Source organism: Brienomyrus brachyistius, chromosome 9 (assembly GCF_023856365.1).
Source record: "Brienomyrus brachyistius isolate T26 chromosome 9, BBRACH_0.4, whole genome shotgun sequence".
NCBI classification, from domain to species: domain Eukaryota; kingdom Metazoa; phylum Chordata; class Actinopteri; order Osteoglossiformes; family Mormyridae; genus Brienomyrus; species Brienomyrus brachyistius.
The window spans coordinates 20,007,950-20,033,565 of NC_064541.1; the positions used below are offsets into that span (position 1 = coordinate 20,007,950).

Genomic DNA, 25,616 nt, shown 5'->3' on the forward strand with positions numbered 1-25,616 from the left:
AGCCCCATCGACTGTGGTTCCGGCGAAGGTGGAGAGTTTTCAGAAGCCTCTAGCTCTGCCCACATGCTGGCCTTATCTTGTTTCATCTTTTTGTGGGGGGGGGGGGGGGTTGTGGTACGTGCCTTGCAAACCAGGTTGGCACCGCAAGCGATGCCCGGTTGTTGTCAGGAGAGGTTTGTGGCTCAGCCAGTGCTTGTGACCGTTTCTGCGTTTCTGGGATTTACTGTGCAGTAACCATGTCGTACCTGTTGGGGGCGATCAAGAGAAATTTTTACAAGCAACATCTACTGTTCGGTTTTACCTCTTGTGCAAAATATATAACTGGTTAGTAAAGATTTTCATTATTACTATTTACCAAAAATACCCTCTCACTGTGACAGCTTGGTCATGACGTTAATATGAACTACTAGTCAACAGCTATAATGAGGCAAGGGATATGAGCCAATATGTGGTGCAAAGACTCATATTAGGTGTGTGTAATAATAACTAAATGTTGTGATGCTTGATTTAGAGATCCGGCTGGATATAACAGCATCGCCCGGCACACAAAGGTGAACTGAAAATCGATTCAGTGCAGGTGCTGTATGGGGTCTAACAGCATGTAACATGCACTGATACACAAAACACCCCAGGTTGTCCTGAGCTGGGTCTTTAACTGGATTTGCCAGAATTAATACTGTCCATATCCTTGCAAATAGGTTAAACTGCAGACCGATGTAGACCAATGTCTGCTAGAGAGAAAAAACACATTTTGTTATTATTAGAAATCCCATGATAGTATTATTAAAAAGATAAATTGTTATATATGACTCATTTGTGAAGGCGAAGAGTGCCGTGTGCAACAGGTGTGCCTTCAGGGAAAGGAATAGGCGAGTGATGTGTGAGATAATGAATAGCGTGTATGTGGTCATTCCCGAGGGTTAGGGCAGGTGTCACGTTCTGCTGCGGACGCCCCCCGTCCTTAGGACTTGGCGCTGCTCTGCAGAATGTGGTCAAGAGCGGAGCGAAGTAATACGTCCCTCTGGGGGATTTATGGGCCCGTTACTAACTTTGGGGGGATGATAAAGTTGGATCTGACCGCACATACTCTGCCTTGTGCTTACGGGAGTCACGCCACACCCACATCGTAATTAAACTGCATGCCAAAAGCAACAGATTCTCCATGCACATCTGCATACCCACCCCCGGCAACGTGGCATCGCACAGTCGTCCTATCGCGATTCCTCTCGTCTGATGAACAGCGATTATGTCAACGCGCATATTTTTTTCTCCTGATGCATAAATATAAATGGTATTTATATGGTAATTTTTAGGAGCGCAGAAGGTGTTGTTTCGGCACGGCACTGCAGTAATGCACGTCCCGTTTTCGTGAGAAAAGCTACGGTGTATTTTGCGGGTGGCCACTCGATCCTGCCCAATTGATCGCTCATATACTAGAGATGCGCCTCAGATGCAGTGACAGATGCCTAACACTCAAAAATAATGCCCCGTTTCCTGCTTTAGACACGCCGCCCCCCCCCCCAAAATAGACTTGCACATAATGCGAGAAGCAGCAGTGCAGTCCGTCTGCCTATTCCTGCGATAAAATAAGACGCGACTTTTGCACCCATCAGCCACTATTAATATAGAGGAAAGCAGAAGCGTGCTATGGGTTATTCTGGGACCCCTGTGAGTTCCACTACAGACAGGAAAATGAAATGTAAGCATGCCGATTTTTGTTTTTCTACAACGTGCTATATTTCCCGTGCCGTTCGAGGCTTTTTTTATTCCCTGTGATAATGACATTTCGGTCTTGCGACGGCATCCTCTCCCCATCACACACTTATTGCGAAGTTCTCTTCCCACGCTTGAAATGTTCTGCACTAAAGCTCGCGTCGCGCTGAAGCGGGCTGTCCCGGAATCATCAGTCTCTATAATGATCGGCGTGAAAGGCTCGTACTGTACCGGGAAAGGGAACTGAAATGTATGGATGGCCGATGCAGGGTTTGCCAGCAGAGGTTTTCAGTAAGAAGTCAAAGTGTCAAGTGTGTGAGACGCTGTAAATGCGTACATGTGAGTCAGACTGCCTGCAGCACCCGCGAAAACAGTCCTGTCAATCAAATCCCCTGACCAATCAGCGAGCTCCGCATATCTGCGGAACCCGGTACACAATTTACACCAGGATGATAGCAGCAGTCATTTTCAGAACAATTCTGCCTACAACCTTTTGGAAATTCCTGGGGATATGTCGTAGTGTGTCTGCTAGCTGACAGAAAGTAGTATTATTTATGTAAAAGCCATCTGCAGATTTTTCACTCATGTCAAAACAGACGAATGTGAGGCGCTCTCACAATCCCTGTGTGGAAATGCACCTCAGAAGGCTTTATTTGTGACGTTTATATGGCGGCTCACTGGGCAGCGCTGCAGCATGCACCTGTATGGTTGGGGGTTGAATCCCACCTCTGTTTCCGTGTCCTGGGCTCATGTGGTATGGCATCCTGGTGTGTCCCACTGAGCTCATTTAGGGTGTCGTCGTCCCCCCCCCCCCCCCCCCCCCCCCCGAAGGCCTAGCATCCCAGCCTTGTTTACTGCACTGCTGGGTGAGGGTCCGAATCCCCCAGTTCAGAACTGGGTGGATGCTATATTTAGAAATTAAATATACTTAATCGGCCATTTTATTGTAAATAAATAGCAGATAGAAGTTCCTTCCAATTTTGTTAGAGTGTCAGAAAGGAAGCGAATGTCATAAATATTAAAATACCTTAGAACAGATTAAAAAGGTAACTGGAGGTAACAAGGTAACAAGACATGCAGCACTTGGACCTGTGGATGTGGCCAAAGCGGCAGGAGTCACGTCTGGTGAACTGAACATCGCTGGTTCGGGGTCCCAGGGTGGTTTGTTCCCAGGCCTCCTCCAGCACAGCGCGGTATCTGCACCGCAAGAGTAAATGCCAAGCTGGGCTTTGAAATCGCCTGATTGTGGGTTTCTGCCTCACGAAATGTGACGGCATGTTTATCAAATCCATATGCAAATCTCAGTTCTCATATAGATGCATTTTGCTGTACTTTTTATATATAGGGTTAGAAAAGGGAATATTGAATGGCATGAAGAGCAGATATAGCGTTTGCTAGAAGCTGAATTTTTGGATTTAATCTCAGTGTTAAGGGATAGATGTGGGCTCAGGGTCTGACCTCCGGGGGGCGGCAGTACGGGTTCTGTGCTGTACTCACGGTGCTCCCATGATTTCTCATAGCGTCTCTGGACTAGCACCCCATGAAGTTACCTACAGGGCCTGCCTGTCCTGTGTTTGAGTTAGATGCATTGAGCAGAGCGCCCCCTGTCAAGCGGCGCAGGTGACGCACCTCTGCAGCAAGCAGGTGTTTTTCCATGCTATATTTAGCCTTTTCCGAGACGCAGCACCGCCGTCTGACTCCCCGAACCTCTTCCATTGGCCGGATTCCCAAGTGCTTCTCAAGCTCAGCTCCACTTCTCACTAAAAGTGCCGTGAGCGATTAAGGCATCCTTGGATTTTTCCTGAGTGCCATCCTCGTCTCCTTTCAGCGCTGGCGTTTGTTGAATAATCTCCGAGGTTCTTGTGCCTGCAATTGGCACGTACTCAGAGGAATAGCTGTTATTTTTCAATCACCCTGAGCTTGCCGTTTAAACGTGGGCGTCTTTCATGGGTGTTTCATTTTTCCTTTCCTATCGGGACTGTAATTTGTTTCAGTTAAACTTGTTATCGGAGTACGAGAGGACGCTGCGGTGCCTGTCAGGCAGAGGGGGCTGAGTGGCTGCGGTGAGTCTCGATACCTACGAGACGGAGAGACAGAATTATGTCGACGTGGTTGCCATGGCAGCGAGGTAGGAGGCCTCGGATTGGTCCATTTGGTTTAGTGTTTCTATTTATAATTGCCCCTGGAACGGAGTCACAGAGACATTGATCGAGATGCAGGGACATAGAAGAAAACAAAGCTGACTACTGCCGCTCACAAAATAACACCTGTTTGGTGCAAACGAAGCGGCATCCCATCCGTGAAGCCTGCTATTCCGATGTATCGTACGGTCCGTGTGACATCTCTATTCCAGAATGGCGGGAAGCCAAACCCAGGAAAGAGAGGGATCCAGACAAGGGACATCAGAGTTGAGATGCTAGCCCATCGCGAGCAATGGACACCCACGGGGGGGCACGTGCGGGGGGTTTGAGCCCTGGCCAGGTGTAGCTGCACTGCTGCCCACGATGCCATCCTGCGGCCCCATATATAACACCGTCTAGTAAATTATTATTAGCTGTCATCACATTGTGATTCTAATATTGCCACACTTTTGTTTCCCTGAAAATGTCGTGAAATGATTGTAGAAAACGCAACATCCAAAGGCAGTTATACACTGTATTCTGACTCTTTTTGGATTTCTGATTGCAGACAGTGACTCAGACTGTAGATTGTGACTGACTGTGAAGGTGTAACTGTAGATTGTCAGTGACTGTGAAGGTGTAACTGTAGATTGTGACTGACTGTGAAGGTGTAACTGTAGATTGTGACTGACTGTGAAGGTGTAACTGTAGATTGTCAGTGACTGTGAAGGTGTAACTGTAGATTGTGACTGACTGTGAAGGTGTAACTGTAGATTGTCAGTGACTGTGAAGGTGTAACTGTAGATTGTGACTGACTGTGAAGGTGTAACTGTAGATTGTCAGTGACTGTGAAGGTGTAACTGTAGATTGTCAGTGACTGTGAAGGTGTAACTGTAGATTGTGACTGACTGTGAAGGTGTAACTGTAGATTGTCAGTGACTGTGAAGGTGTAACTGTAGATTGTGACTGACTGTGAAGGTGTAACTGTAGATTGTCAGTGACTGTGAAGGTGTAACTGTAGATTGTGACTGACTGTGAAGGTGTAACTGTAGATTGTCAGTGACTGTGAAGGTGTAACTGTAGATTGTGACTGACTGTGAAGGTGTAACTATAGATTGTCAGTGACTGTGAAGGTGTAACTGTAGATTGTCAGTGACTGTGAAGGTGTAACTGTAGATTGTTTCTCTGATTCTTTGTCAGTTTCTCATTGTAGATTTTGACTGAATTTATGACTACAGATTGTGACTCTGACTCTTTGACTCCAAAGAGCCAAATCCAAGAATTGCTCCTGAGCACATCTAACACTAGCCTTTCTGTGGACTGTGTATTTTCACCTTTCAGGACACTCTGTAGCCTTTCTGTGGACTGTATTTTCACCTTTCAGGACGCTGTGTAACCTTTCTGCGGACTGTGTATTTTCACCTTTCAGGAAGTTGTGTAACCTTTCTGTGAACTGTGTATTTTCACTTTTCAGGACACTCTGTAGCCTTTCTGTGGACTGTATTTTCACCTTTCAGGACACTCTGTAGCCTTTCTGTGGACTGTGTATTTTCACCTTTCAGGACACTCTGTATAACCTTTCTGTGGACTGTGTATTTTCACCTTTCAGGACGCTGTGTAACCTTTCTGCGGACTGTGTATTTTCACCTTTCAGGAAGTTGTGTAACCTTTCTGTGAACTGTGTATTTTCACTTTTCAGGACACCCTGTAGCCTTTCTGTGAACTGTGTATTTTCACCTTTCAGGACGCTGTGTAACCTTTCTGTGAACTGTGTATTTTCACCTTTCGGGACACCCTGTAGCCTTTCTGTGGACTGTGTATTTTCACCTTTCAGGACACTGTGTAACACTGGCACACACTGCCCGTGATATAATCTGCGGTCTTATTAGCAAATGGTGTTGAGGCCTCCTCTCTCCCCTCGCCTGAACAATCCGCCCCAGTGCCATGTCCTGTGTGCTGCGACTGCACGCTGCTCTCAAATATAGCGATGAGCAGGGGGCAGGTACAGCGATGAGGACGGTCAGTATCGCAGTGACTCACCCTTTTCGGCTGGAGAGGAAAATTGCCAGACAATCATCCCCCCATGCGACAGAATATTCTCGCCTACACTAAACCTTGAAAACTCGCTGTTGATATTTCAAACCTCTTCATGCCCAGTCCCCACAATTACATTGCTGTTAAGGATCCCAGTGCTTCATTTCATTGAATTCCCCCTTTCTCTTTCCTTTATAAGCTTTTCGTATTTATAGTGATGCTATTTTTATAAAAAATAAAGAACACAGGAAAATGAGGTGACTTTACGCCTGAGCTAAAAACTGGACTGTGAAAAAAAATTACGAACAATATCATGCATATAAACTTTGAACAAGCTGATTTTTATTTAAATAAGAAAACTTTGGCAGCGCAATCTTGTGTGAACGAAAGGTGAACAAGCAAATACTTTGAAAACGTCTGATTTTTATCGGTATTTATTCCGTAACCAAGAGCTTCCGCAAGACTTACCTAATGAATGCTCCACTGCCTCCATAGGCAAAATGTGATTTTGAGTGTCTGTGCTGAATTTATGTAAATAATAACACCGCCGTGTTTATCTGGGGTCAGGAGCGAGGGTGCGAGAAGGCTGCCTTCTATTCTCATCCATGCTTTTTCATCTTTCACTCTCCCTTCATTGGACGAGTGCCCAAACACGTCCCTTCCTGCCATCCGCCTCCTGTGATCTGCAAAGATCCATGAAACCGTACTTTCAGTGACATCATCTGGGTTTTATTAATGAGCGGTTCTTGGGAAAGTGAATGGCTGCAGAATAAACGCTAGTGGGCATGGCAGTCATGTGCTGTATCACTTGTGATGACATAAGTTGTGATGGTATAACTGGGGCAGAGAGTCATATACGATTCATTATTTGTTTTCTTTTTTCTGGTTTGAATGAGAGGCCTTGTGTGCCATCACTCCCTGGGCAAATCAGAAAATTTCTTGAATTTGTGATCGCAGTTTGCGACGGACTGTGAATTTGAGATTGCAGTTTGTGACTGACTGTGACTTTGTGATTGCAGTTTGTGACCGACTGTGAATTCGTGATTGCAGTTTGTGACCTACTGTGAATTTGTGATTGCAGTTTGTGACCGACTGTGAATTCGTGATTGCAGTTTGTGACCTACTGTGAATTCATGATTGCAGTTTGTGACTGACTGTGAATTCGTGATTGCAGTTTGTGACTGACTGTGAATTTGTGATTGCAGTTTGTGACTGTGAATTTGTCAATTCTTTGTCAGTTTTTCATTGTAGATTATGACTGAATTTATGAGTACAGATTGTGACTCTGAGTCTTTACATTTCTTATTGTATATTGTGGCTGAATTTGTGACTGTAGATTGAGTCTTTTTCTCACTCTCTCCCCATTTCTGATTTTACAGTTGAAGTCAAACCTGAGGTCCCCATAGCCCCTCTGGACCTGCGCACCACGGACGTCAGGATGCTGGGCTCCACGTCAGACCCCAGCGTTTGGGAGAAACAGCTGCAGCAGGAGCTGCTCCTCATCCAGAAGCAGCAGCAGATCCAGAAGCAGCTGCTCATCACAGAATTCCAGAAGCAGCACGAGAACCTGACCCGGCAGCACCAGGCCCAGCTGCAGCAGCACCTCAAGGTGAGAGCCGGGCCCCTTCTGGAGGTGGGGGGTCATCGGCAGCCTGAGGCAGCGCTGTTGACCCAGATCTCGGCTGAATGCTGCATGGCCAGGCAGAATAGAAGCTACTGGAAGGTGTCGGCACATTTGCATAAATGACCCTATGCATGTAATACATTTGAGTATTTCCTGACCTCTGCAGTTATCAGACCTTGTGTCCCATGTTATGTTCCATGAGTCTATCCATCTATACATCCATCCATCTTCCAGCTCCAAATCCCATTGTACAGGGTGGTGATGAGCTGGGATCTCATCCAGGGACACTCATCCAGGGCAGGGCACACCCTGGACGGGGTGGCTGGCTGGCGCGGGATGCAGTCATGCACAAAATTCCACACACTGTGACAAACACAAAAGGCATTATGTTGATGCCACTTTGACTAGTGACACGCTGGGCTGGGGAGGGAGACCGGAGTATGCAGTGGAAACCCACACAACTCCTCCCACGCAGAGGCGGGCCGGGGCATGTCTCTTTCTCAACCTGTATACCTGTAGTCTCTCTGTAGTTACACTACAAACCAAAATGTTACTCCCATTTACTTAAAGTGTGATGTTTATAATATAAAATAGAATTTAAATAATGTGTGTTATTTATTACTTTTTTAGCAGACACTAGCAGCGAAATGACAAAAATGCATCCAAAGATATACACGGCTTAAATTTACCCCACGTGGCCAGTTTGCCCGCAATTCCCCATCGGCTTAAAATATAGTGCTCGCCGCAAAGTATATCATAGGACAGACTGTATCCTTTGGACTAGATAATAATTCCGGTGGGGGGGGGGCTCATTCTTAAACACACACATTAAGTAGCATCGCTGCCTCACCCAAAGCACGTGGTGTGATTCACTATCTTCCGGTAGCTGACGTATTTATTCTGGGCCAGGAACTCATCGTTTTACACCCCCACCCATCTCCGCAGCGTGATACTTATAACATAATGGGATATCTTTAAGGAGCTCGGATTAGGGGCCGTCCCCCAGGGTCCAGCAACTGTTTTCCTGGGATCTGCATGCTAAGCCCAGCGTGCTAACCCCCCCCCCCCCAACCACCTGTCGCGCTGCTGATGCACCACCCTCCCTCTCCTCACTCGCTCCCTTTCCCTCTCTCTCCTTCTCCCTCTCCCTCTCTGCATCTCCTTCACGCTCTCGGTCTCTCTCTCCATCTCCCTCCCTCATCCTCTCCCTCAGCTCCAGCAGGAGCTGCTGGCCATGAAGCAGCAGCAGGAGCTGCTGGAGAAGGAGCGCAAGCTGGAGCAGCAGAGTCGCGAGCAGGAGATGGAGCGACACCGGAGGGAGCAGCTGGCGCTGAGGAGCAAGGAGCGCACCCGCAAGAGTAGGGGGCATGCCGCCGGGCGTAGACAGGAACTCTGGGCCCCCTGGCAATGTGCCTATGCCTCTAAGTGCCCCAGCCTATAGACACAGCAGCCATGCATAAACAGTACAGAAGTCTATTGCTGTTGCATTGTTTGTACGGCCTTTACATACAGTGAACACTGATGTGTGAGCATAGCTGCAAACTGCCAAGTACACACTGCTGCACGCTCCTATTACAGAAAGCACCTGTTGTTAACATGAGCTTTGAATATCACACCTGCTATATCTACTGCAGCAAATCAATCATGCTTTAGGCTTAGGGTTATAAAATGCAGAGCTGGGGATTTAATGCTGGCTCATTTAAGAAGCTGAGAGCTATGCTGCTTTTATGCTAATGTCCCCTGACTGTCCACTAGAGGGCGATATTCCTTTGTTCAAATTGTATGTTGGCCACTTCGTATGCCAGTCTGTTTGCCGGCGTGGTTTGGTGACGTTTTTCCCACTGATCTCTCAGTGTGACTACTCTCCCTTAAACGGCCGTGACGTGGAAAGCTAACGGGGCGACCCTCTGGCCTTACAGGTGCAATCGCCAGTACTGAGGTCAAGCAGAAACTCCAGGAGTTCCTGCTGAGTAAATCAGCCAAGGATGCGAACGTCACCGGCGGCCGGAACGTCATTACCCACCACCCCAAGCTCTGGTACAAGTAAGTCACGTCCTAGGAGGCCCCGACCTGCCCACAGCTCGATTACCAGGTCTCACTGCTATTCGCATCTCTGCTTCCCTTTTTGTCCCAGCAGATCAGCCCACCACACATCACTGGAACAAAGTTCGCCCCCCCTGGGAGGGGCATCCCCCACCTACAAGTATGCCCCTCCCTCACCGATGGATTGCAAAGATGACTTCCCACTGAGGAAGACAGGTACCTCCATGGCCAGAATTTATTCATAACTGCAGTAAAACCTGGACACAAACACACACGGTAATGATGCACTTGGTTGGACCCTTTTCCAAAAACATCACTCTTGTTCTGTTTACGGCGCCGTTAGTACAGCTAAATTTGGCTGCTGTTTTTGTTCTTGAATGACTCAGATTTGCTGAGGCTTTTGTAACCTCTTGATAGTACTGTTCGGTTTTCAAGCAGAAGATCATAGGTAATGATCCCTTAAGATCGGGGGGGGGGGGGGGGGGGGGGGGCAGATTGTAAACATGTGAAAGGCGGTTTGGAGGAGTTGGAATTGGGGGTATTGGGTGCCGGGATGGAGATGAGTTTGACAAAGCGATGGGGAGAAAGGATGGTGAAAGGCGGGAGTTTCTGCACCGGTACATGCGACAGCGCATCGACGAACGCGAATGCGACGTCATTTGACTTTGCCCCAACCTGGGTCTGCAACCCCCTGCCCTTCTCATATCTATTCCTATAGGGCTTCAGGATTAAAGGGTAAGAGCTGATTTATCTGGGAGGAAAGCAGGGTAACATAGTGGTATAACGCCCAGCCAAGTACCGACTGCAGTGTCCCGTTTTACGGCCCTGAGCAAGGGCAGGGCGAGCCTGTTTGTGTAATGTGGTCACATGACCCGAAAAACTGGGCTGGCCCTGTTCCTTTCCCCAAGAGATGTCCTGACACTAACAGAGAACTGTTTGGCTAAAACCATTTTTTTTTCTTGCACTGAAATTTGAATCTCTGCGATTTAAAGTAATACACAGTTCATATACTTTTTACACAAGTTTATAGTTTGTTTTTTCAAGAAACAGATGGAATTCTAACGAAATTGCAGACTTACAACAAACAGACATTAAACTGACTTAATCTTACGCTACGTCGGCTTTTCCTGGGCTCCTTGCTTACATATACTCAGACACGGCACAGTGCGGCTTTCAGCTATGATGCAGCGCCCTGAAGTCTGTTTACAGGGACCTTCGGACTTGCTGATGTGTGCTGGAACTGCGACCAGCTGCGTTTTTGCATTATCTAAGCGCAGCCTCCCATAGCCACGGCACGGCTGCGGTTACATCACCGGCAAGCCTGGCTTTGACGGCCGTGCGAGTCCTTCGCTGGTTCATGGCCACTGTGGCTCGCGGGCCGCCTCGTCAGGTTGGCGCCCCAGACGGACTTAATGAGGAATGACGTCTGGGCCCGTGTCTCTGTTTATATGCTCGCTCGGGGAAGTGAAAGGCAGCCGTTAAAAGCACCTTTAAAATCCACCGACACTGTTTAGAGGGATGCAGGAGACTGAAAAGTGTTTAATTTCTGCTGAGTTATGCGTTTTGCTAATTGTTTTGAAAATAATACAGGGCTTTCCATCGAAAAAGTGCTTACGCTTTTGGCGTAAGTTATTTGAGGAATTCTCCAGGGAAATCTGTATAAATACGAATAATACCTCTCTTGTGGTTTCCACAGTTTCTCATTCTTTACAAGCCAAGTTTCTTTATGATCCTGCTGTGAAGTCAGGGAAACGACGTAACATTCCTTCCTTTTGTGTCGCCGTGAATTACAGTCGCAAACAATTACCTGGTAAATGACTTTGCCATATGCGCTGGCATGTTTGTATTCGCGTCTGCCCAATTAAGCGATCAGTCTGTGGGAATTATGTCTCCCGACTGGCGAAATGTAAACACAATGTAAACAGAGCCCAGCTAGTCTGCGAGGGCTGCCAGCGTGTCTGAGCCAATCCTCGGATGGGACGCAAATGACGACCGATCCTGTTTTATTGTATCACTTTGTTCCCGCCTGGAGACTCGCCTCTCCGACAGGGGTCGTGCGTCACTGCGGATGGGGACCTGTAAGGTGGGCGGGGGGGCGGGAAATTGGGACTGCTGTCTGCCAGATTTCTGAACGGAACGATAATTATGGATATATACTGATTCAGCAACATCCAGAAAGTAGGAGAAAGGTCATGGGCAGTATAGCAAAATGTTTTTTTTTTTTATGAAAGGATGTGGCCAATCCCATCTTGATGGACGATTGTAACCCAATTTGTCTATAATTTCTAAAGATGAGAGGCATACTTCAGTCCGCTACAGAAGTTCTCCCCATCCTCAGACTGTACACTATATCTGTTATTTTTATTTCATTCTATACTTTTTTGGATCTTCCACATTAGAGCTGTAACTTTCGCCCTTAAGAACCTTCCACATTTATTTCTCGTAGATGAGCTTTTAGGCAGCACATTCAGAAGAACATTAACAGTCATTTCCTGTCTTTCTACATTATTATTATAATTTTTTACCTCAGGCTTGTTTCGCCTCCGTCCATGGCCCCATTACCTACTTCCTGTCTGTTATCCTTAAAGCCCTCCTCCGGAGGCATACAGGAAGTGCTTTGTTCCGTAATTCCCCCTTGCGCCGGCTGACACGCAGGCCGACACCTGTCGATGCCGCCTCTGAAGGGTGGACGCCGTAAAGGGGAGAACATTTTACCAGCTGATGTCTGGAATGACCATAAATCGTAGGCGGTGAGCTGGACTGACTGAAGAGAGGCATGTTACAGGGATAAAATGATGCTGCATTTTCCATTTGCATAGCTATGAGTACAGGTACAGTGGAAGGCTCCTTTTCACATATCCCATCATGCTCTGCTTTGAGATATATATGCACATAAATAATGTTGAGAGTGAAGCTTGGAGTCTGAACACAGGGTCAAATCGGAGGAGGAGGAAACGTGGGAGGTTCTGTGACCGCTCTGCCGCATAATGTTGATATTTAATCCAAAAATCCATGAAATATATGCCAGCTTTGGAAGTTCACCTCAGCTTGGAACTCACAGGTCGTACTGCAGGTATGCAGCTGTGAGCAGCCACCCCCCCACTCAGCGCACCCCCCCCCCCCCCCAAGCTGCAGCTAGTGTTTGCTTAGGCGTGATGATGGTTTGGCAAAACAAGTGGCACGACGTGCGGATCGGCGGGGGCTCGAGTGCGTTTTAATGATGCAGCTTTATATAAACAAGTGAGGGGACCTGCATATTTGCCCTCTGAAATTAAATATCTGAAAGTCTTCCTGGTAATTGCTGGGAAAATATTTCTGTGGTGGGTCTGTAACTGGCACGATCCTTCATGAACATGATTGACTGAACGCAAATATTTTTTAATGCAATTAAATGAATGCTGTTGATCAGAAAGCATCCATCTTAAGCAGTAACTAAATAGCTTTGATTTATTGCATTCTTTTGTTGTTTTATTTATCGATATCTTCATCCACATGGTTTGTTTCTGCATTGTCTCATTATATTATTATACCACTGATATATAGATATATATATATATATATATAACCAATTACCACTTAAAACCTGTGTCCAAAATAGCAGCTATAAAATTACATGCGTGACCTATAAACTGGCAAGGATTTTCTGCTAAAAATTGTCTGTGCTATCAAGTGTCTTTCTGAATGTGTCGGTCTAATGACAAGCAACGCTAAATAAGTAACCTGAAACCTCTCAACAGGGCGTGACAGTCCTGCAGTTTGCATACCGGTGTGCTTGTGATGCAGATTGGGACGCGGGGTTTGACTTTGCTACACTGGAGACACGCAGGCACAGTGGCCCTGATTATTCATACAGTGTGACGATGGTTGAAACTGCACTGGGCTGTGGCCGGGGTGCTGGACGAGGTGGACGTTGCCTGGAAAGCCTGGCATGCTAAGGCCTTTATTAGAAACTGCCCTTCCCGTCTGTGTGTGGAAATTTGGTCTGTAGGGAAGTGAAAAATGCCACCACTGGAAGACAGATGAAAGGTGAAGTCAGGGAGGATCAGGCGCAGTGCTTCTCTCCCCAAGACAGTGACTCCCTCCCCCTCTCCCTCCACGCCACTGCCTCTTTGAGGCACATTCCATTGGCCCGCCTTCCACGCCCAGCCGCCCGAGGTGTGCGGCCCGGCAGCTCTGGGTAAAAAATAGACGGCAGATGGGGAAGTGGGTCATGCAGCACACCGGTCTGGCGGCCCGCCCCCACATCCCAGTACTACACAGCTGCTTGTGTGTGTGGGGTGGGGAGGTGGGCCCATTGGGAGCCACCAGTTAACTCTGTGACAAACTGGGACATCCATGTGACCCCCCCCCCCCCCGAGCTTACATACATACACAGGCTGCCATTGCATCATTTATCATTTCTGTTACGCTCATAGGCAATTATTTACCAAAACACAGGATTCTTAGGCAAAGAAGGATTTGTGCACAAAGCCCCCCTCCCCAGGAGTTTTTTACTCCCGTGTGAGAGTTGCTGCCAGGTGAGATAGCCCCCACTTCTGACCCTGGGCGATTAAATGATGCAGCACCCTGACGGATGGTACTACAGCCACCTGCGTTCCATCCGCCATCCGACCCTGCGGCTCCGTGAGGGTGATGATCAGCATCTACCTTGCAAAGTTCTTCTGTTCACTGTCTGTGAGCTTAATAAATTCCAGCTTCACTTAAGGCACAAAATGATTAGCATTTCCAGCTCTATTTATATCACCCGATAGTGTAAAAATGATGGCTTTTGAATTTCTAGGGGCAAACCGCAGCCTCACCTTGCTTAAAGACCTGCTCCCCGCCCCCTGATTGCAGCGTGTACTGACCAGCTTACATCCAAGCAGAATGCAGGTGCAGGATGAGCTCCCCTGCTGGTGGGTCGGGGTACTGAAACTCTCTTTCCCATCAGGAAAAGAGGGACCTTCCATTATTCTCCCGACCCGAAGCTCTGCCATGTTTTCTGTTAGTTTTACTGCTGCTACCGTACAGGGCTGTGGTCAGCAGGCTGGCAGGTAGAGTGGCCTTTTCCCTGTCGAGGCGCCGTGGCCATCAGCGGTGATGTAGTCCAGATGGCAGGCAGCGGATCGCAGTCATGACTCACTCACCCTGTGCATCATCCACCCCTCTTACCTAAGGGGTCCTGAGGCCCCGTGCAGCAGCCCTGCAGGTGTAGGGTGCAGGGGATGATGGGCGCGTTTTTAAAGGAGCTGTTTTGTAGTGTTAACCTTATGTGTAAAACCAGAGACCCCCCCGCCCCCCCCCCCCCCCCCGCCAGCATGTGATAGCAACACTATGTCTCAAAACTAATAGAAATTCTATGTGAAATAAATGCCTAGAGATTTCCGTTTACGCTTGTAGGCCGTGGTTTAAGTTGCAAACGATCGCCTGGTTTGTGGTCAGCAGATGGGGGTTATGGGCGTCTCCAAAGCAGTGAACACTGACTTGTGAGAAAAACAGCCTTGGTTGGGGGGGTTGTGTTATTGATTTTAATGTTTTTTTTTCGTCTCTGACAGCCTCAGAGCCAAACCTGAAGGTCCGGTCAAGGTTAAAACAGAAGGTTGCTGAGAGGAGAAGCAGCCCTTTGCTGAGGAGGAAAGACAGCACCCCGTACAAGAAGAGGACGCTGGAATTCCTAGGTGGGACTGTGTGTGCGTGTGTGTATGTGTGCATGGGTCACATGATCATAGTCACATGACTACACTGGCTATACTGTCTTCTCTTTTTTTAACTGACCTGTCACGTTATGATTTTGACTTGGGCCCCAGATTCTACCTCCAGCAGCAACGCCCCAGGAACTGGGCCCAGCTCTCCCAGCAGTGCCTGCAGCACCCTGGGAGGTGAGAATGGACCCTCCCCCATGCCCACCAACACACAGACTGAGGTACGGCTTCCTAAGCGCCCGCCCACATCCACCTACATGGACGAGAAACGTCCGCCGCATGCACCTCATATCCACCTATATTCACTCACATCAAGCCACATCAGCCAGTAATGACCCCATGGCCATGAGCATCCTTCAGCATCTGGGCACACCCTGCCGCAGCAATCTGAATACACTTACACCGACCTGCATCTTCCCAGATCTGCGCATATACACCGACCTGCATCTTCCCAGATCTGCACATATACACTGACCTGCATCTTCCCAGATCTGCACATATACACCGACCTGCATCTTCCCAGATCTGCACATATACACCGACCTGCATCTTCCCAGATCTGCACATATACACTGACCTGCATCTTCCCAGATCTGCACATATACACTGACCTGCATCTTCCCAGATCTGCACATATACACTGACCTGCATCTTCCCAGATCTGCACATACACACTGACCTGCATCTTCCCAGATCTGCACATGTACACTGACCTGCATCTTCCCAGATCTGCACATATACACCGACCTGCATCTTCCCAGATCTGCACATATACACTGACCTACATCCACCCTCGTCTCCTCAAATCCACCAGCCTCTGCCTTCATATATCCTCCCAGATCCTCTTAAAATCACTCATATCAGTCAAATTCCACCAATACCCCTCCTCCCAGCCCCCACATCAATGCATATTCCCTCAGCCTTATGGCAGACTCACCAGGGTATCAAAAGAGCTGATTTATTTTTCCCCTTTGGAAACAAAAAAATTCTGCACGTGCTATTATTAGACCGAAGGACATTCCACGGGTGAAACACGGCACTTGCGAGTTTCCTCTGAGAGTTGAAATCCATTCGCCGCGTTTAATTACATCGGCGCTTTCCAGACGAAACTGAGAAACGCCGCACTCGTTCACTCCGTGGGTCGAAAGTGTATTTGATCTCGTTGCACGTCATAAATTAGACAACGACGATAACGAGGCTCTGGGAATATCGCATGACACACATTACGTACAAGCTGACGGCGCTGGAGGCCACCGTGCACGAGTGTTCCGTGAACGAGCTCAACCTGGGCGAGCTCACCATGGACGAGCACACTGTGGGTGAGCTCACCTTTCACGAGCACACCCAGTACTGTATGAATGCACCGTGCAAAAGCTCGCAGCGCATGAGCTCACTGAGAATGACCTCCTGCAGAGACACTTGTTGAAAGTCACAGTCCTGTTCAGACTGCGGGGCCTCAGTAGCTGCCTTTTGCACCATCTCCCCCCGTAAACAATACAGACGATACTATTTTGCCTGAAGGGGCTGCTGGTCCTCTCTGCGTGTCACATAGGGTGCCTGTCACACACACAATGCTGTGCTCACGGCCATATTTAGAGCACTGCCTCTTATTTTGGTCACACAACAAAAGAAGCAGAATATTAATAAAAGTCAAGTGGTTTGAGGAGAGACTGATGATGCAAATACAAACAGGCATTAAAATGCACGACTTTCACAGGGACTTAGTTTTTATTTTAAAAAGGCTGGGATAAAAAGAGACTGGGGTCCAGGCCCGTTTCATCCTTCTTAGAATGACACAATTACTTGAAGGTTTAGCGTTGAGAAGGAGGGAGTGCCGAGAGGTGAATAAAAAGGGATTCTTTATTTGTGATGGCAGAGACAAATATGAAAGACTGTAGGGTCCCATCAGGCTTTTTAAGACAATCTGCTTCCTGTGAATGGAAACTGGAAGTCATGCTCTGATGCTTTGCTGATTTTTACAGTTTTACGTATTAATTTGGGGGGGGTCTGCTTTTCCTGAATATAGTAAAAATTAAATTGTACCTTAAGACAGCCAGGTTTAGGCCATTTGAAACTCAGAGTTGGTTATAATCATGCTGGAGGGTGTTTGGCTTTTATGGAATACCGTTTGCTTTATTCTGTATTAGTAATGTGTTCGCAGGGCTCCAACAATGGATCTAAGACACTATTAGTGAATCACAATGCGGACTCTGTGTGCAGTGCTCCTCTCCTCTGAGGTTCCCCGAGTTTTTCTGTGGCATTTCCTTATTGATTCATGGCTCAGTTACTGCCAGGACTCCCTCAGGACTTTGTCCACAATAGGAGACATTATTGAGGGTGGCTGATCGCACACGTCGCCAAACAGTCTTTACAGACCAGCTGTGTTTTTGTAAAACATCACTGTTTATGCTCCCATGAACCTCCAGTGAAATGTAACAGGAGAAAATAGACAAAGCGTGGGGACTGGAGGTGTAGGCACGGAAAGAGCCTTCAAGCTTAACTGATACCCAAGGCTTTAACGGCAGAAGTCCCGAGACACCAGCAACACGAGTACAAAAAGGCCGCTGTTATGTCATCGAAATCCTCAAACCTTTAGCAAACTCGTGGCACTGCGAAACTGCCCACTGCACACTCTTCTTGCCGGTTCCCAAAGCTTGCTGTGTTTTTTTGCTCCATTACATTCGGTATCCTTTTTCAGAGGGAAAGGTTCCCTAGGGCCAAATATAGGGCGGATATCCTATGCGGGTCATTCCGTAATGGCGTCTGGGGGTAGCTAGGATAAACATGGCCTCCCACCAGCCGAGGCCAGAGGATAACTCTGATGGGTACAGGAAGCGTGCCCCCGTAGCATTCCCCTCTGGGGGGGGAGCCTGAGGGTGTATGTGTGTGTATAGGGGGACACGGATGTGAAGGTTTTGATGCCTGGTGAAGCTGACCCACAGAGATGGGTTACGCCGCATGCACACCCACTGTACAAGAGCGGGATGAAGATCCTGACTGTAATGAATCTCTGCTGCTGGCTCCTTCCCCTTGGCCAGAAGGCAAGATGGAGGTCAAGATTGTTTTGATTGTATATAACATATGTAACTCACATTAGTAAATCAAATATGGCCGGCAGTAGTATGACTGGCACAGTCCAGGAGACGGCCGTAGTCATTTTGTCATCTTTCCCCTCTCTTTCTCTGATAGTGCTGGCCGATACATCAGAGGATTTTAAAGCCTAAAGACTCGATGGCTTTGCTCAGCTTGTACACGTCCCCCTCGCTGCCCAACATCACGCTGGGCCTCCCGGTCTCGCCCTCGCCGCTCAGCGTAAGTCACCCGAGTCTTACTGCCAGGAGATCGCTCTTGGCTTTCTCATCCTCCGCGTCAGACTTTTGGAAAAATCGTTGTCTTAGGGCTGTTTGATAAAAAAAAAAAAAAAAAAAAAAAAAAAAAAAATAATTTAAAGAGCCTCTCCTTCAGAGTTTTCCTGAATTTAATTCACAGCAGAGTTTCACTGAGCACCCATCTGCAGTGCCTGCTGCATGACGAGCATTAAATGGTCCTTTGCATTAATATATGGCTTCATGGTGATGACCTTTGACCCCCAAACCATTTTATACTCTTTGGATAAATACTGTTCCTCAGTGCCTGGTGTCATGGTGACTCTTATCACATTGTATCACCTAATTCATCACCGTAAGTTAAATAGCCTGCGAGCTTAACTACAGCCCCAGGTACCAGTCCGCTGACATGGATAATGTCATTAAGATGGTGGTGGGGGAGGGGGGAAGGGGGTGGGTTGTTGCCTGTCATGTGAAGGTATGTTCTGGCAGTTCTTTTGACCTCTCATGTTTTATTTATGTTAATATAGATACTGCCGTATTCCTCAGTCATTTTTAGTAATGTTCTTCAAACTCTTTGTGTTATATATTTCCTCTTATATGTTTTCTTTTAGACGCACATATACATATACATATACACATACATATACACATACATATACACATACATATACACATACATATACATATACACATACATATACACATACATATACACATACACATACATATACACATACACATACACATACATATACATATACATATACACATACATATACATATACACATACATATACACATACACATACACATACATATACACATACATATACATATACACATACATATACATATACACATACACATACATATACACATACACATACATATACACATACACATACATATACATATACATATACACATACACATACATATACACATACACATCACTCTGGTGGCCATGTGGAGTATTCCTACATTTTGTTGTTTGCGATCTACTTTATTACATCATACCATTTTGTCTTTATGACTCATCTGCACATCCCATCATGCCTCTGCATTGTCACAAAGGCAGGCCCTGTAAAGGGGCAGCCCCACAGTCCTGCTCTGCCTTAGGTGACGTTCTCACGCACTCTCTCCGTCTTCTCCTCCATCCCTCTCTCTCTGTGGCCCGTCGCTCAGACCGGAGTGGCGCTGAAGGAAAGCCCGCTGGACTGTGGTGGCGTGGGTACGGCGAGGCAACCCCCCCCGAGCCCGTTCCTGGGTGCATCTCCCCTCCAGTCCAGTCTGTCCTCTGGCAGCTTGGAGGCCAAACCCGCAGGCAGCGGCAGCAGCCACCAGGCGCTGCTACAGCATCTCCTTCTAAAAGAGCAGATGAGGCACCACAAGATCCTCTCCACCGGTACGTTCCCTGAGGAGGTCCTCCTGGGTGCCACGATCTGTTTCCTGCTTCACTGCTTATTAATGTTTTCCGTGTTTGTGTGCTTTGACCTCGTTAGGCCCCAGTAGCGTTCCCGTGCGGCCTCAGTCCCCTCTGGCCCAGAAAGACCGACTGGCTTCCAGCGTCCGCCATAAGCTGCCCCGGCACCGGCCCTTGCACCGCACGCAGTCGGCCCCCCTGCCCCAGGGCACGCTGGCCCAGCTGGTCATACAGCAGCAGCATCAGCATTTCCTGGAGCGGCAGAAGCAGTACCAGCAGCAAGTCCACATCAACAAGGTATCAGGGGCACTCCTGAGGCCAGCATGCTGCTCCCTGCTGGCGCCAAACAGTCACTGCATGTGGTTAGGTGGTCCAGTTCAGTCCAGATCAATAACAATTTGGCTGTAGTGTTTTTAAACGGTTCTTTGTTAATCACACTCTTTACATCTGTATTCATATAACTGCGTAACTTGCACAGCTGATCCCTGGGATCAAAGGTTCCCAATAAAGATGCCCCTGACATTTGTACCTTCCGTGCTCTGATTCAGTTCCTGAGCCGTCGTGCCACATTTCCAGCTGAAAAGCGTTTGTGCCACTGCAATATTACAGTGCAACCAATCTGTCTAAAGAAGGAGTGGTCAGTCTTACTCAGAAAGGGCCACTGTGTGTGCGGGTTTTCACCTCAGCTTCCTAATTAGATTACTAATTAGAGGACTGATTGGCTGAGGAGTCCTCACACCTGGGTGTGATCAGCTGACCTAAAGGTTACCCCAAAACCCACAGACACAGCGGCCCTTTGCGGGTAAGAGCCCTGGTTGTATCCGCCTTCCTCTCAGAATAATCTTCAGAAACACAAAACCTGACACTGAACCGGGAAACCTAGCTGAGGTCTCACTCCGACAATGTGGGGAAAAAAACGAAAAATATGAGCCTGGCCTGGTGTGATTAACAGCTATGCTAAATGTATTATTTATTGCACGTTCACATTTATTTTTACATTGCGGAAGACACGTCTGTTGTCCTCAGTGAGTGCACACGTGCTTCAAATAGAAGGACCCAAATATCCGTAATGGGAAGTAGGTGTCGCTGACAGCTCCCCATGGCCTGACCCCGTTTCTACCGAAACCTAAAAGGAAATTCTGCCCCACCTGAAAGCCGCAGGGGACTCCTGCCCTGCTCACAGTCTCTGACCACAGGCGGCGGCTTGAATCGCTCTCGCGTCTGAAGCCTTTTGTAACGGAATTCAGTCTACGTCAAGCCAAAAAAGGGGCCTGGCTTAATAACACATGCTTTTGTGCCCCTGCGGCAGTGTTTTGTAGTTTTGTTGTTTTGTAGTTTTGTTGTTTTGTAGTTTTGTTTTGTAGTTTTGTAGTTTTGTTGTTTTGTTATTTTGTAGTTTTGTTGTTTTGTAGTTTTGCTCTGGTGGTCCTGATCTCTGGCTTGACCAGCCATTGACCAAAATTGTTAAGTTGGGTGTGTTTGGCCCAAGATGGATTTGGGGTGCTGGGGTTCGGGGCTGGAGGGGTGGAGTAGAGGGGTTTAATGTGCTTCGACAGTTCTCACAGACACACTAACTGGAAGCAAAAGCATCAAACCACATCACCACGAAAACCATCCCAGCTACTCTCTGTAGCTTTAAATTTAGGCCTGACCGGGCTGAACTCCAGCTGTAGAGCACAAGTACTATATTTGTCATCTAGCAGAGTTGGTGCTTTGTGAAAATGAACATTACATTTCTCCCAGCATAGGTGACAGCTATTTTAAGCTGACTTTAGCTAATTGTCAAGGAGCTAATCGCTAATCCATTTAAATCTTACACTGAGCGCTGTAATTAAGCGTGGCAGCATAACATTTCTACAAAGGTGTGTATAAACGTTCTCTAAGTAGGGCTTAGCTTCTATTGTTTACCAGCTGGAATCTCTGGATCATTAACCCAATTAATTCGAAGCAAGGGGACTGAGTGCTGTTTCATTTAGCTGCATTTTGCCGCTGCCATAGTTGGAGTCTGCATTTCTATGGTTAAAAGGATTTATAAATATCCCAAATACTGCAGATATCTTAAATGCAATTATCTGCTGGGTATTAATGGTGTAAGATTCAGCGGTATGTCATCAACATAAAGATGTAGGCTATTTCAGCTTGATATCCTGCACGGGATTTTTTTCCCCACATTTGTCTATAAATGGATATATTCCTATGGAGCAGACAAAAATTGGGTTTTTGGGTTATAAAAAAAATCACACAAACACAGTCCACTGAAGCTGGGCAGTGGTGGCTTAATGGTTAGGGAAGTATGTTTGTGATTGGATGAATGCTGGTTTGAATCCCCAACCAGCAAGGCAACACTGAGGTACCCTGAACAAGGGACCGCCCCCAAGCACTGCTGAATTAGCTGCCCCCTGTTATGTCATGATGTCATATTTGGGTTAAAGACAGAGGACATTTTTCGTTTGTTGTGTGCTGTGGTGTGTCAATAATGAGCACTGATCTCTAAATTCTAGAGGATAATGCTGCAGACAATCAATATAATACATATCTGTGCTGAAAATGACTTCTGTTATGATTTTTTGAGTCCTGAGATGTTTGTATATTTTGCTTCTACATTTATTAAAACTGACTCAAATTCTCTGTAAATTAATAAGCCCGTGACATGGACTCATTTCCCTCAGATGCTGTCAAAGTCCATCGAGCAGTTGCGTCAGCCAAGTTCTCACCTGCAGGAGTCCGAAGAGGAAGACCCAGGGGAACAGGCCATGCAGGAGGACAGACTGCCCCCTCGAGGCGTCATCCGGAACTGCAGCAGCGGCTCGGACGGAGAGCTCCACATAGTCAATCCTGGGTTGGTCAAGGTCAAGGAGGAGATGGCTGATAGCGAAGACGAGTGCCCCAAAGAGGCTGAGCGGAGCTCCTACCTGCGCCAGGCCAATGGGAAAGATTTTGCCCAGAGGTTGGTCATACGAGCAATGATTTGAAAAGCGCTCTTCTACAGTACGGGCCGAGAAGCGGGGTTTGGGGTCGGTGCCCCAACTCCTGGACTTTTTCTGTTTGTGAACTTGTGAACTGATCTCTGTAACACGTTTTAATGTTTCACATCCACTCTGGAGACAAGAGATGCCACATCACTGATCTCTTATTTGTGGGAAAGAGTTATTTGCTCCTGGTTTCGGTATCTGCCTGGCCGCTTTCCTCTACAATCAAAGCTGGTAATGATATCAATAATCTGTTGCTTATCTTTGAATCCTCTGTATTTTATACCTTTCAGTTTTTTTTATCCAGTTCATTTTTAGTACCCTGTTCTACACTCGTTTCATCACCAGTAATGCGGAATTACTGTAATATGCTGGGAAGTGATAACATTTCCAGCAGTTTCCTAAGGTAACCGATGAATACATTTTAGAGAGGAATTGTTAAAGCAGGATAGGCCTCTGATCATATGGGGAAGATATCTTGTCAACATTAACATGAACAATAATATAAATAGTGAAAAATCTGAACACTGCAGTCCTGGCAGTCCCACCCAGAGGAGCTTGTCACAGTGCCACGTGACAGGTTGAAAAGCACCAGCAGACTGGGGCCTGGCCCGCTGCTCAGCCCTCCTGGGCCTAAATTAGAGCAGAATCATGTTCCCACCCTGCGTCTAGTGGAGAAGAGAGAGAGGCTGGGCAGGAAATGCCTTCTGGAAGCGGGGAGCCGGAATGATTCATGTGCGTAGGAATGTGGGCGAGGAGACGCGGGTTTGGGAGTCCAAGGGGCCAGGGTTTAGAATTGATTTACTGTCTTAGCGAGTAGGAGAGCGGGCGGGAGAATGGTTAGGGCAGCTTTCCAGCGAAACATTTCCTTCATATTCCCCCGGGGTGCACTTACCTCTTTGCGCAGGATGGGGGTAGTTCGATGTGAACTTGCAGCATCGTTTTTTCTTGATAGGCATTACTCTTCATTATTGCCCCTGACTCCTCTCAGATTATCCAACAAGGTCTTTTGATAGGCATTGTTCTCCATTGCTGCCTCTGACTCCTGTCGCTTTACCCAACAATCTTTCAATAGACATTGCTCTTCGTAATTGTCACTATTTCTCTCATATTGAACAATCTTTTGGGTGGCATTACTCTTCTTTAGTATGATTCTGACTCCTCTCAGATTACAAACAATCATTCGGGTGGCATTGCTCTTCATTAGTATGACTCTGACTCCTCTCAGATTATCCAACAATCATTCGGGTGGCATTGCTCTTCATTAGTACGACTCTGACTCCTCTCAGATTACAAACAATCATTCGGGTGGCATTGCTCTTCATTAGTACGACTCTGACTCCTCTCAGATTACAAACAATCATTCGGGTGGCATTACTCTTCATTAGTACGACTCTGACTCCTCTCAGATTATCCAACAATCTTTCGGGTGGCATTGCTCTTCATTAGTACGACTCTGACTCCTCTCAGATTACAAATAATCATTCGGGTGGCATTGCTCTTCATTAGTACGACTCTGACTCCTCTCAGATTATCCAACAATCTTTCGGGTGGCATTGCTCTTCATTAGTACGACTCTGACTCCTCTCAGATTACAAATAATCATTCGGGTGGCATTGCTCTTCTTTAGTACGACTCTGACTCCTCTCAGATTACAAACAATAGTTCGGGTGGCATTGCTCTTCATTAGTACAACTATGACTCCTCTCAGATTATCCAACAATCTTTCGGGTGGCATTGCTCTTCATTAGTACGACTCTGACTCCTCTCAGATTACAAATAATCATTCGGGTGGCATTGCTCTTCATTAGTACGACTCTGACTCCTCTCAGATTACAAATAATCATTCGGGTGGCATTGCTCTTCATTAGTACAACTATGACTCCTCTCAGATTACAGATAATCATTCGGGTGGCATTGCTCTTCATTAGTACAACTATGACTCCTCTCAGATTGCCCAGCAGTATGTAAGCATGAGGCCCAAATAATTCACTTCTGTTTTTTTTTGTGTGTTTGACCCTTTTCCTGCTATGTTTTTTGATTAAATATCGTTATTGTCAGTCGGCTATTTGAGGGATTGTGCGCTCTAAAGTCTCTAAAGATGCAGACAGACAAGTCTCATAGAGAAAAAGCGAATGTCTTTCCTGTGTCTCGTGAACCATGCTGTAGATGGCTTCAGTAAGACTCCTCGCAGACATGCCATGACGGTCATATCTTCCTGCACAGTTCGTTTTATTGTAACAGAATTTCTCTGTCGGTGGTGGAGAGGTTCTGCTTTCTGTTCTTTGCTGTTTGTATTTGTTCCCTTTTCGCCTCCTGTTTTAAAACTTTCTTTTTTTAAAAAAAATAAAGTTCATTCCCTTTCCTGTGCTGTAGTGTAAGCTCTTACTTTTTTTCTTGATGCTGGCCACAGATACGAGACACTGACCACTTAAAAACCATCAGCATTTTCTGTTTGGCTTGGGCTGGGCGGTTTATAAATATGACAGAACATAAATGTCACTCAAAATATCAGAAAAAAACTATGCAAACTATTAAGAGCATTTCCTCTGCAGAAATCTTTCCCGAGGTAACTCTTCAAAATAATCACACAGAGCTGCCCAATCTGCCACCTGCATTTCCTTAAAAACAGACCTCCCGCTGACCTCATCACTCTGAGTCCTGCCATGGTCTTTTAAAA

At 46.9% G+C, this 25,616-nt stretch overlaps 1 protein-coding gene and 1 long non-coding RNA gene across 6 annotated transcripts in view; one reads left to right on the forward strand and one right to left on the reverse strand.

Moving 5' to 3' along the window:
- Window positions 1-25,306, forward strand: part of hdac9b (histone deacetylase 9b) — a 49,340-nt gene extending 24,034 nt beyond the window's left edge. For 3 of the 5 annotated variants that reach the window (XM_049025281.1, XM_049025284.1, XM_049025283.1), the window contains 10 exons: window positions 7,247-7,476; window positions 8,705-8,849; window positions 9,411-9,534; window positions 9,629-9,750; window positions 15,069-15,191; window positions 15,321-15,436; window positions 18,405-18,527; window positions 19,730-19,949; window positions 20,047-20,264; window positions 22,637-25,306. In XM_049025281.1, coding sequence (XP_048881238.1) covers window positions 7,247-7,476; window positions 8,705-8,849; window positions 9,411-9,534; window positions 9,629-9,750; window positions 15,069-15,191; window positions 15,321-15,436; window positions 18,405-18,527; window positions 19,730-19,949; window positions 20,047-20,264; window positions 22,637-22,939 — 1,724 coding nt within the window. In that variant the 3' untranslated portion in view covers window positions 22,940-25,306. Of the gene's footprint in view, window positions 1-7,246; window positions 7,477-8,704; window positions 8,850-9,410; window positions 9,535-9,625; window positions 9,751-15,068; window positions 15,192-15,320; window positions 15,437-18,404; window positions 18,528-19,729; window positions 19,950-20,046; window positions 20,265-22,636 lie in introns of all 5 variants that reach the window. The other 2 variants (XM_049025280.1, XM_049025282.1) reach the window with 1 other exon arrangement.
- Window positions 15,571-15,992, reverse strand: LOC125748752 (uncharacterized). The gene is made up of 3 exons (XR_007399665.1): window positions 15,929-15,992; window positions 15,691-15,758; window positions 15,571-15,656 (listed from the first exon to the last, which is right to left on the reverse strand). It is a non-coding gene; the product is annotated as an uncharacterized LOC125748752 (long non-coding RNA).
- Window positions 25,307-25,616: the final 310 nt, after the last annotated feature.